The 13,184-nt window shown below is 39.7% G+C and overlaps 1 protein-coding gene across 1 annotated transcript in view; it reads right to left on the bottom strand.

The window, feature by feature from the left end:
• Positions 1-13,184, bottom strand: part of LOC150076452 (H(+)/Cl(-) exchange transporter 7-like) — a 301,080-nt gene that overhangs the window by 120,743 nt on the left and 167,153 nt on the right. The window contains exon 14 of the mRNA XM_090387362.1: positions 4,917-5,010. Within this exon, the coding sequence (XP_090243488.1) occupies positions 4,917-5,010 (94 nt within the window). The remainder of the gene's footprint in view (positions 1-4,916; positions 5,011-13,184) is intronic.

Raw genomic sequence — 13,184 nt, 5'->3', positions numbered from 1 at the left:
TTGTTCGAGAAAACGGCAGTTGAATGAATAAATGAGGAAGATGAAAAGTTGGTTCTGTGAGTTTGAAGTTGGACAGTAAATGGATGTTGGCTGGTGGCGGCACGTGTTTGGACTGTTTTGAAAGAGAGAGCGGGAATTATAGAAGCCAATTCAGAAGAACAGTGCCCATGGAAGTATCTTTAGAAGAGGCATGCAGCAGATACAGTACGTCTATGAGACAGTGAGTGGAGAGACTCTGTTAAAGAAGAATCATTAATTAATCTAACTGCCCTCTTCTGAATGGAATCAAGAAGTCTGAGAGAGGTTTTGGGGATACCACCCCAGATTTGGGAACAATATTCCATGGCAGGGCGGATTTGCGATTTATACAGAGTGAACAGCTGTTTGGAAGAAAAGTAACGCCAAGAGCGAAAGAGAAAACCAAGTTTTTCAGATGCAGAGGAAGCAATATTTGTAATGTGCTTGTGCCAAGAGAGAGAGATTAGAAGTCAGGGTAATCCCCAAAAGAGATATATCATTTTGCCTAGAAATCGGAGTGTCACTAAAGATGAGCATAGGAGCAGAAGAATCCTTTTTGCAAGATATCAGACAAGACTGAGTTTTAGAAGGGTTGAAATCAACTAAGTTGTCTTTGCCCCACTGGAGAATTACCTGAAGATCGGCATTTAAGGAATTGGTAGCAGATTTTCGAGAAGTTGAAGCTGATTGAGCAGGACAAGGTTTCTCAAAATAGAAAGTGGAATGCAATGTGTTTTCATCGGCAAAACTATGGATAGGATTTCCAGTCAATGGAAGAAGGTCATTAATATACAAGAGGAAAAGAGTGGGGGAAAGAACTGAACCTTGGGGGACACCGGCATTAGTGGAGAAGTTAGAAGACAGAGAGCCATCTACCATCACCCTCAGTGAGCGATGAGAGAAAACTGGATAACCAATTACTAAAAACAGTTGGCAAACCATAAGATGGAAGCTTGTTTAGAAGACCTTTATGCCAAACACGATCAAAATCCTTTGAGATGTCAAGAGCAACTACTTGTGTTTCACCGAACCTTTCCATTGAATTAGTCCATAAATGGGTAACATAAGCCAGAATATCACTAGTGGATCGACACTGACGGAATCCATACTGGCGATCGTTGATCAGACGGAATGTTCCTAGGTAGTTTAAGAGTTGGCGGTTAATTGATTTCTCCATTACTTTAGAAAGAGTAGAAGTAATTGCAATGGGACGATAATTGGATGGGAGGGATTTGTTACCCTCCCATCACCTGGCTAGATATAAGCAAATTTCCAAGCAGAAGGAAAAACACCTTTGGAATAAGAAAGTGAAAAAAGGCGGCAAAAATAGGAGTAAGTTCAGGAGCACAGGTTTTGAGAACAAGTGGAGAAATACCATCAAGACCTGGAGCTTTGTTAGCATCAAGATTCATCAAAATCCTTCTGATATCCTTTTGACGGAAGACCACAGAAGACATTGAATGGAGCGTGTTGGGAATGGTGGGAGGTGTTTTACCAAGATCATTAATACATGAGCTGGAAGAAAAATGGGATGCTAGCAGGTCAGCTTTATCCTTGGCTGAAGTGACAACAGAACCATCTGGTTTGGACAGAGGTGGGAGCAGAGATGGGCAAAATTTGCGGCCAATAGCTTTGGCAAGAGACCAGAATGCTCGGCTACCATTAGGGAAAGAAGCAAGTTTTCTACTCTTAGCCTGTTCAACCTCTAGTTTGGACTGATTAATAACTGCTTTACAATTGTTGCGAGCTTTGGTGTAGGCAGAAAATGAAATTGAAGAATTAGAAACAAGCCAATTACGATATGCAACATTCTTCTCTTGAACAGCCTTAACACATTTATTGGAAAACCAAGGTTTAGATAAAGGACGAGATTTTAAAGTGGAGTGTGGGATAAAGGATTCCATTCCTGCAAGAATAATTTCACTGACACGATCTGAGCAAACGTTGACATCAGAAGTTTTGAAACAGTAATCCGACCAAGGAAAAGAAGAAAAGAAGTCTCGCAGGTCATCCCATTTTGCATTCTTGTAATGCCAAACAACACGAGGTTGGGAATAGCCATGAGATAAAGGTTCCATTGGAGAAGAGACAATCACCAAGTTGTGATCTGAAGTGCCTAAAGGACCTCTCACTTCGACCGTGTACTTAGAAGGGTTGTTTGTGAGAAAAAGATCAAGCGTATTGGCTGTATGATTAGGATTGTCTGGTATTCTTGTAGGTAAATTAACAATCTGTGCTAGGTCATTAGTAATTGCAAAAGCCTCAGCATCTCGACCTGCTGGGTCGGTGTGACTAGAATATGGAAGCCAGCTGGAGTTGTGAACATTAAAATCACCAAGGAAAATTACCTCACTGTTAGGAAAGTTGGACTGGAAAAAGTCAAGTTGCAAAGAGAGGAAGTCAAAGAGCTCCTAGTGATTAGTGGAGTTGGGAGAATAAAGACAACAGATGAATTTGACACAATGAGGTAGAGAGATTTTAAGCCAGAGAAGATCAAAGAGAGGAGATTCTAAATCTGACAGGGAATATCAGAACGGACATATGCACAAGTACCACCTTTGAGACGAAAGGAATCATACAGCGAATAATTTGGGCATCTGAGATGAGCAGTAGTTGAATCAACCGATAACTGAGATTCTGTCAGAAAAAGTACATGGGGTTTGGCAGACTGCAAGTGGAAATGAAATTAGAATTGAGACCACGTATATTTGTGAAATGAATTAGGAAGTGCTTGGGAGGTTTAGATCTCTTTGCAAATAAGCTTGCTCTATTAGTTTGACAATTTATGGTATATTCAATAGTAAGAAAAAGTGGGTCAGACATGCTGTATGAAGTAATGAAATTTTTGGATATGGCGTACACGTGGTAAGAATATACCCAGATCCTTGACATAACGTGGCCTCGACAATGCTTCCCGCATACACACTACTCGGACTCCCTCCAGTCACTATCTGGCAGAGTAGAGGTAGCAAGGTTATACACTAACTGATCCGGAAGCCTCCTAGAGAGTTACCAATACGTTCGGTCCGGTGTACTAACTAGCGGCCGGCCTGCGAACACCGTTTTAGAGCTGTACCCTCGAAAGGTAAGGAATATTAGTGAGTGGAACAAAGGGGTGCTCTTACGAAGAGAGGCTTAGGTTTTGCAAATTGCAGTGTCTGGAGACTAGGCACCAGCGAGGTGATCTGATAGAGGTGTATAAAGCCTTGAATGGTTTGAGCATGCTCAATGCTGATGGGATTCTTCCTCTAGCTCAGAATAATCACCTGAGAGGGCATAAATTCAAATTGAGGAAAGACAGATGTAGGATAGACGTGCGGAAATTTGCCTTTAGCCAGCGGGTGGTTGGTTGGTGGAACAGACTTCCATCCCTTGTAGTGGAGGTTGATAGCCTAAATAAGTTTAAGGCTCAGCTGGACAGGTATTTTGAACGAACAGAGGGGTGAAGTGGAAGTGGTTTTTTTTTTTTTTTTTGGCTGATGCTGCATAAGCTTGCTTTCTTGCATCAAATGCCTCTACTAATGCTAATGCTAATATTGGATCTTGCCACGACATTCATCATAACCTCAAACGTCATCAATCATACTGCATGATGGAAGAGATAGGGAAGGGTTGACCAGAACTTAGCTCTAGAGACTAAACATGGGTTCCACCACTTCAAGCCTCCAATAAGCAAAGTGGTGGTATTTCACCGGTTGATGAGAGTCAACTACCACCTAGTACTGCCTGGTAACATAGAGGGGTGGCGTTCCTCCATGAGGTGTGGGCGCCACACCTTGACCCCTGCTTATGTTGGTTCACACCTGGGTGGTCACCCACCCAGGTACTTGTGCATGGAGGTCCCACCAACAGTCCCACCATCGTGAAGGTGCAAGCAGAGGATTTGGCTGTCACAGACCGTCTGCACTTCCAAAATTGGGTCCACTTGACTTGAGTGTCACCCGAATATCAGTTCCATCAGCGTTTTAGACTCCCAGGTAGCAAGTACAGCTTGTCTAGCATATCTGAGAGAATGTCTGTGACAACCTCAAGGATCAAAGTGAAATACTTTGATGACCTTACATTAACAAATAGTTATTTATTAACAAACAATTTAAAAATAGTTATGGAATGTATAAAATACAGAAACTGTTTAATAATGCCAATGGCACCTGTATGACATTGAATGCATACACACGCAAGGACATAAAAGGCCTAAAAACTGTTCCAATTGGAACCACGAGATTTTAACTTAGATTAACTGAAAGATAAACCTAATCCTTTAATCTCTTAATATTATGGAAACAGGTCTTAAAAACTGCTGACATATGATTGGCACCGGATGACTTTAACCTTAGATAAATTTAACATTCATAAAAATACAGCTGAATTATCAATCTACATCTTAGCATGCGAAGAAGAGTGTTGTAAGAGAAATAATCACAGGTACATTAGTAATTAATTATTTAATCATTTAATTTTACTGTTTCATTATGTATTATAAATGGATAAATTAGTTCAAACTAATTAAATCTAGAAAGCACTATAAATTAATTACTAATACTTTCTTGTTCTGCTGTCTTTACAATCACTGATGAAGTACAGGAAATACTATAAAACATTTCAGAATTATCTGTGCTTCCTAAAAGAAATCACAAACAGATTTTTCTCAATGCAGACTGAAATGCTTAATTTTTTACTGTATTTTGTTTTACCTATTCACCATGCCACAAAAAAACATCATATGTAATTACCTGTTTAAAAAATATTTACACATTTATGTTGCAAGCAATTTCTTTCTCAGTGATGCACTGCTTATACATTTGTCTCCTATATCAATAGCTCTTTCATTTCCCAAATACAATTTTTAACAACTTCTGAAGAGTACTGTGTTAAAAAAAAAAAAGTTGTGCACTCACTTGCAGGATCATGAAAAAGACTTCTAACACTTGCTTCAGGAGTCTGGAACCATATTGATCCTAAGGAACTATATTCGCCATCTTCACAGGAAAACTGTTAAAAATAAAAAAACTAAGTGTTAAAAAAACAAAATACCCTGGAAATTACTACTGTAGCTTCCTTACAAATAATAATAAATAGTTATAGCAGAATGATGATTATCTTAAAGTGAATTATATAAGATGCTAGTTGTACAAACTGTTAAAGGAGCTGACGAATAAACTAAAACAAATGGGTACAGTTTTTTTTTAACCATCTGGTTACTTATTTCAATATGTTAAAGAAAATACAAGGGGTCCTTTGTACTTTGTTTAATGTGTTGAAATAGGTAACATGTTCTGAATATCCTTTCTTCGGTCCTCATCAAGATACAAGTATTATCAAGGATAAAACAAGCAGAAAACATTAGCAGGTATTGACATTAAAATGTCATAAAATTAGTATTGTTGGAAGAAATAGCAGTGGCCAAGGCAAGATAGATATCTTCAATTTTAAGGGGCACAGCAATTTGGAAGACATCTTGGGTATTTAGTTTACTCAAATGGATTGAACAAATTAATGCTTTTTCATTCTCCATCACCATGGGTGGTGGAGAATGAAAAATACCTAGTGTGGGGGGGGATACTTTTGTATAGTCTGACATGAAGTTCTCTGAGCAGACAGATAGGCTGCAGGGATGGTTCATGAAGTTTAGTCAATGATATACAAGAATTCTGCCAAAAGATACAAGAAGGTGATTATCCTGTTGTACAAAGTAATGGCTAGGCTGCAACCATCTTGAGTATGCATACAGATCTAGAAGCCTCATTTTATGAAGGATGTGGATCTGTTGGAACAGGTACAGAGAAGAGCAACAAGACTGGTCCAGGATACAAAAGGATATACTCTTCCCAAGGAAGAGTTCAGTTCTGAAAACTGCAGGGCCTGGAAACTAGGTTAGTTAGTTAGTTAGTTATTTATTTGGTTTTTAGGAGCATTAGCAACTAAGGCCATATTGCTCCGGGATATGCGGTGGTCATTCCCTGACCTTTCCGCATCCTCCGTATTTGGTGTTGACGGGCTCGAACCCCGGTCTAATCAAGAAGCGTGTGCTATGCACTGCTGCTCCTTCCCTTCCCACCTGGCTACGGAGACCCGATAGCGAGGTGTTTAAGTTTTTAAATGTATTGAGTAAACTAAATTCTGACAGCATCCTTCCTCTTTCTTGGACCAATTTACATAAGAGGGCATAAATTTAAATTAAAAAGGAATAGCTGCAGGAGAGATGTGCAAAAATTTGCTTTCAGCCAGGAAGTAATTGTTGGAACAAGCGTCCATCTGATGTTGTGGAAGTGGGTAGCTTGAATAAATAAATATAAGAAAGGATTAAACAAATTGTTATAAGGGAATGTACAAAGAGGCGAGTAGTTTTTTTTTTAATTCTTTATGGCTGATGCTGTATAAACCTCTTTCCTTGTATCATTTGCTACTACAATACTATTCATTCACTAGAAATTTCCTTGATGGAAGGTGTACAGTGGTGGTGGTGGTCGGAGTCTGTCTTGTAATATGTACTTGTAAATTACCTGTTATTATTCTTTAATGGTCAATAATATTTACTCATATCTTTAATTTGGCAATAAAGGCCTATCCTTGATATAGAAATTTTCATCATTATAGGGAATGATAATTTAATTTAATTATAAATGTTAAGAGTTAGTATTATCATCATTAGGCATCTAGTATACTTCCACAACACATGCATATTAATTGTACTTTACCTCAAGGTATGTTGGATTGTGATCAGCTTCTGTGATATCTGTGATCCAGAATGTTGTGGAGGTTGATTATAAAGGCCAAATATAAGATACAGTTTAATATTCACTTAAATTGGACAGTAATTTTCAGTGTTAAATTTATTTAATCTACTATATATGCTATATTCTCTTATTCTGCATGTAAAAATAAAGTCATTAAATTTGGGTTGACACCATAAACTAAATTCATGACTTTCCAAATGATATATGACTTATCTTTGTGAGTGCAAAACTCAATTCAAATACTACAAACCCATATAAAAGTTCTGCAAATTGCAGTGTCTGGAGACTAGTCACCTGTGAGGTGATCTGATTGAGGTGTATAAGGCCTTGAATGGTTTGAGCAAGCTCAATGCTGATGGGAGTCTTGCTCAGATTATGCACCTGAGGCATAAATTCAAATTGAGGAAAGAAAATTGTAGAACAGATGTGTGGAAATTTGCCTTTAGTCAGAGAGGGGTTGGTTGCTGGAACATCTGTTATTGTGGAAGTTGACAGCTTAAATAAATTCAAGGCAGAACTAGACAAACTTTTGGAGTGAATCGATGGGTGAAATGGGAAGATTTTTGGGGTTTTTTTTGGCAGATGCTGTATAAGCTTGCTTTCTTACATCCTATGCCTCTACTAATGCTAACTCTCATTTATATCACTTTGTGCAATTTTTCTCTCAAAATAATCAAGGAATAGTTAAAGAATTAAAAATGCTGATGTCTGGATTTCATCATGTATACCTGAAGTAAAACCACACATGAAGTTCTTTTATCCATTATACTAGTGGTTCATTTTTGTGTTTATAATATTCTGACTTTTATACAAATGTATCAATTATTTAATTTGTATTTAAAAATGAAGTCATTAACTTTGGGTTGACATCATAAACTCAATTCCTGACTTTTCAAATGATATATGACTTATCACTGTGGATGCAAAACTCAATGCAAAAATTATGAACCCATATACAAAAACCACTCTTGATAACATATAACAAATTTTTTTTCAATATACTTCCAATTGTCACAATAATAAAATAAAATTAAACTGAGAAGGGACAAATTAACTAATTAAATGGTGCCTCCGTAGCCAGGTGGGCAGGAGCAGCAGTGCGTAGCACACGCTTCTTGATTAGACCAGGGTTCGAGCCCGTGATCCACCAAATACGGAGGATGTGGAAAGGTCAGGGAATGACCACCGCATATCCCCGGAGCAATATGGCCTTAGTTGTTAATGCTCCTAAAAACCAAATAACAATAACTAATTAAATTACAGTGGGCTGCTTCACTCCAATATGCCTGTTAACCATTTTATTTTCTGGCATGACTGTTCTAAGATTAAATATACATTAACTAAGCAAGACCTCCCTGCACTCTATTTTGATATTTATATGACAGAGGCAGGGTACCAAAAAAATTTGTATTCACCCAGAAGTAGTTGTGTTAGAAGGTTGAAACAAACACCATGTACTACTTTTTCAACATAGTCAACAGACAAAATGAGATATTTTTGCTACCTTTCAATACACTTTTGCAAGCCAGTTTTGTAGAAGTCCCTTGATTGTCTTACAAACCATGATTTGGTAGCAGAAATCATTAGCATTAATAGAGGCATATAATGCAAGAAAGCAAGCTTATGCAGCATCAGCCAAAAAAAAAAAAAAAAAAAAACACATCACTCCCATTTCACCCCTCTGTTCGTTCTAAATAACATAACATAATTAATTATAATTAATTAATAAATTAATAGAATCATGACTCAGACCAGAGCAGCAAAGCAAAAGGCTCAAGCTAATGGAAGTGCTGTGGCTCAGAGCAGAACTGACGGGGGCAGTTGTCCTCTGACTCACAGCCTTATAAAATGCACTGTTTGCTTGATGTTTGCAGAGCAATCGGGTACGGGACATGATACTGCCAAGGGGGATGTTTTTGTGTGTGCGCGATGCAAGGAGTGTATCGATATCAGGCAACAACTCGGCGTTCTTGTGGGCCTATATGAGAGCTTGAAGGACAGGGTGGATGCCCTCGAAGAAACTAAATTGAGGGACCCATCAAGCTCTCAGCTGCCCACATCAATGCCAGAGCTTGCACTTGGGCATCGCGTGACACAGAGACAACCCCCAAGGCAGAATGCGCTGGTCCCGAAGGAACTAGTAGTTGTTGGTGACTCTATTGTCAGGGAAACGGGGAACATGCTTTGTAAAAAAGATAGGTGGAACAGGACCAGGGTATGTCTGCCAGGGGCAAAGGTTGATGACGTTGTAGAGCGAATATCATCTTTTAAGGGCACAAAAGGTGATGTAGTTGTACACGTTGGCACTAATAATATTAAGAGTAGGAGACCGGCAGAATTACTTAACAAGTACAGGTCACTGTTGAACAAAAGCCGAGAATTAGGGTTGAATTTGAAAGTGTCTGCAATTCTGCCCAGACATGATAGGAGGGAGTATATGATGAGAGCCTTGTCGATCAATTCGGCCCTGGACAGATTGTGCAAGGCTCAAGTGGTAGAATTTTTTTCAGCCTGGACTGTACTTGTTAACAGGAGAGATTGCTTCTACAGGGATGGGATACACTTAAATAGAAAGGGTGCAAGAATATTTGCTGATGCTATCGAGGCAGTGTTAGGTGGGTCGGAAAACTGCTAGCTTGGGGGGGAGACAAAGACCAATAGATTGACAGTAGCCACTGGCAGAGGTGAAAGAGATTCTTGCACTGCTTCTATTAGAATGAGCAGAAGCCTGAAAAACAAGATGCATGGTATTTCAGAGACTGCTGGGAGCCATTGCGGTACAAGTAAACACATGGGTTGTGTTAGGGTAGCTAAGAATAGAAACAGGTGCAGGTATACTTGCGTGTACACCAATGCTAGGAGTTTAGTAAATAAATTTGATGAATTTGAGGTATTGCTCAAAACATCAAAGGCAGATATTGTTGGGATATCAGAGACGTGGTGTCACACAGATATAAGGGATGCAGAACTGCAATTTGGGGAGTACAACGTCTACAGAAAGGACAGACAGGATAGGAAGGGGGGAGGGGTTATGCTATTAGTTAAGAAACACATAAAAACCAAGGAAGTGAAGCCAGTCAACATCGCCGGACAGTGCAGTGTTGAGTCAGTTTGGTGTGACATAAGCATTGGGAGATCAAAATTGAGAGTAGGAGTGTGCTATAGGCCTAATGACTCTGATGGGTATAATAAGGAACTGTACAGGGAAATAGAGTGGGCCAGTAAATCAGAGAGTCTTATAATGGGAGATTTTAATTTCCCAGATAATGACTGGAATTTGGGGGCTGGTTACTCACACACTAGCAGGGCTTTTGTGGATTTATTGGATGATTGTTTTCTACATCAGCATGTTCGGGAGGCAACTATAGGGAGTAATACTCTTGATTTGATTATCAGCAGTGATTCTTCATGCATTAAGAATCTGCAGATAAATGAACCACTAGGTGGCAGTGATCACAGTGTGCTGAAGTGGGATTTACTGAAAGAGGTAACTACCATTAGGGGTAAAGGGAAGGGTTATTGCTTCTGTAAAGGCGACTACGATGGACTGAGACAGTATTTAAATTCTATACAGTGGGACCAACTGATGATGTTACCAACAGCAAATTCAAAATGGGAAGCATTCAAAGAACTTATCTTGGAAGCTACTAGGTTTTACATACCAACTAAGAAATATTGTTCAAGGTTTAGGCCAAAATGGATGTCAGATGAACTAATGAGGCATATGGCAGAGAAGAAAAATGCATGGGATACTTACAAATTAACACATGACACAGAAGCCTATGATAGATACAAGTTGATATGCAACCAAGTTACAAAGGAGGTTAGGCAGGCGAAGGCAGATTACGAGAAATCCTTGGCAAGGGATGCAAAGAAAAACAGCAAAGAGTTCTTTACTTATGTAAACTCTAGAAGGAAGGGGATGAATCAGATTGGTCCACTTGATATTGATGGGTCAACTGTTGATGATCCTGCTCAGGTAGCTAACAAACTAAATGAATATTTTTCATTGACATTCACACATGAGGAGTTATTCAGCAAGGGGAATGCCAGAGGTGTATTCAACTCTAGCAGTAAGCTAGAGAATCTTGAAATAACTGGGAGTAAAGTGCAGGAGAAACTGTTGAAGATAAACACAAGAAAGGCACCCGGGGTGGATGGGATCTATCCAGTTATATTAAAGGAGGCAGCAAAGGAAGTAAGCAAACCCTTAGCCATAATTATGAGAGCTTCCTTGGACTCAGGGGAGGTACCCATAGACTGGAAATGTGCAAATGTGACCCCAATTCACAAAGGAGGATCAAAGGCTGACACAAGTAATTATAGACCTGTGAGCTTAACTTCTGTTCCAGGAAAATTAATGGAGGCACTGGTTAAAGAAGCACAGCAGGATCATTTAGACAAGACTTCAGTTATAGCTCAGACACAGCATGGTTTTGTTAAGGGGAAGTCTTGCCTGACCAACTTGATTGGATACTATGATGCAGTCACAAAAGAACTGGATGCAGGGAATAACTTTAATATTATATACTTGGATCTTAAAAAGGCTTTTGATACTGTTGCACATGGAAGACTGCTACACAAATTGGAGCAGTGTGACATTGGAGGCAAATTGCTGCTATGGATAAAGGGGTGGTTGAGGGGGAGAAGACAGAGAGTGGTAATCAATGGACACTGCTCATCGTGGACTAATGTTATTAGTAGAGTCCCTCAGGGCTCAGTGTTGGGTCCATTATTGTTTTCTGTATTTATAAATGATATTGATGATGGTATATCAAGCTTTATGTCCAAGTTTGCAGATGATACAAAGGTTGGCAGGGTTGTCAAGGACACTACTGACACTATGCTGCTGCAACAGGATCTGGAAAGGTTGAGCAGATGGGCTGAGAGGTGGCAAATGAAGTTTAACATTGACAAATGTAAAGTACTACACATGGGAAACAGCAACCCCAGAGCAACGTATCAACTCTGTGGTACTACACTGACAGTGGTAGAGAATGAAAGGGACTTGGGGGTGGTTGTGCAGACAGATATGAAGTTCTCTGAGCAGTGCAGACGGGCTGCAAGAGTAGCTCATGGAGTATTGTGAATGATATACAGGAATTTTTCCAGCAGGGATAAGAAGGTGATTATTCCATTGTATAAGGCAATGGTCAGGCCACACCTAGAGTACTGTATACAGGTCTGGAGGCCTCATTTCAAGAAGGATGTAGAGCTGCTGAAACGATTACAGAGAAGGGTAACAAGATTAGTGAATGGAACAAAGGGGTGCTCTTACGAAGAAAGGCTTAAATTTTGCAAATTACAGTGTCTGGAGACTAGGCACCAGCGAGGTGATCTGATAGAGGTGTATAAAGCCTTGAATGGTTTGAGCATGCTCAATGCCGATGGGATTCGTCCTCCTGCTCAGAATAATCACCTGAGGGGGAATAAATTCAAATTGAGGAAAGACAGATGTAGGATAGACGTGCGGAAATTTGCCTTTAGCCAGCGGGTGGTTGGTTGGTGGAACAGACTTCCATCCCTTGTGGTGGAGGTTGATAGCCTAAATAAGTTTAAGGCTCAGCTGGACAGGTATTTTGAACGAACAGAGGGGTGAAGTGGAAGTGGGTTTTTTTTTTTTTTTTTTTTTGGCTGATGCTGCATAAGCTTGCTTTCTTGCATCAAATGCCTCTACTAATGTTAATGCTAATACCTGTCCAGCTGAGCCTTAAATTTATTTCGGCTATCAACTTTCACAACAAGGGATGGAAGTCTGTTCCACCAACCAACTACTTGCTGGCTAAAGGCAAATTTCCACACATCTATCCTACATCTGTCTTTCCTCAATTTGAATTTATGCCCTCTCAGGTGATTATTCTGAGCAGGAGGACGAATCCCATCGGCATTGAGCATGCTCAAACCATTCAAGGCTTTATACACCTCTATCAGATCACCTCTCCGGTGCCTAGTCTCCAGACACTGTAATTTGCAAAACTTAAGCCTTTCTTCGTAAGGGAAATCCTTTGTTCCATTCACTAATCTTGTTGCTATTCTCTGTACTCGTTCCAGCAGCTCTACATCCTTCTTGAAATGAGGCCTCCAGACCTGGCTTGCATGGTGTGGCCTGACCATTGCATTATACAAGGGAATAATCACCTCCTTATCATCTCATCACCATTATCAGCAAAGTGTTTTCCACAAAGAAAAGACTTCAGGGCAAGAAAGAGGAAGAAATCTGAGGGTGCAAGGTCAGAGGAATAAGCAGGATGTGGCAATATTTTGAATTCCAATTCATGGGCACATCTCATTGCAGCATGTGAGGAATGTGCAAGAATTATCGTAGGGCAAGCACACACCTTTTGACAACTTTCCCATGTCGTTTTTCTTTTATAGCAGCATGTAACTTTATGAGGAGGTTGGAATAATACTTCCCCATCGCAGTACAGC

Source organism: Mastigoproctus giganteus, chromosome 13, assembly GCF_048544385.1.
Source record: "Mastigoproctus giganteus isolate SK-2022 chromosome 13, ASM4854438v1, whole genome shotgun sequence".
In the NCBI taxonomy this organism is placed as follows: domain Eukaryota; kingdom Metazoa; phylum Arthropoda; class Arachnida; order Uropygi; family Thelyphonidae; genus Mastigoproctus; species Mastigoproctus giganteus.
The sequence above is the reverse complement of the archived record's forward strand: the minus strand, read 5'-3'. Positions and strand labels throughout refer to the sequence as shown.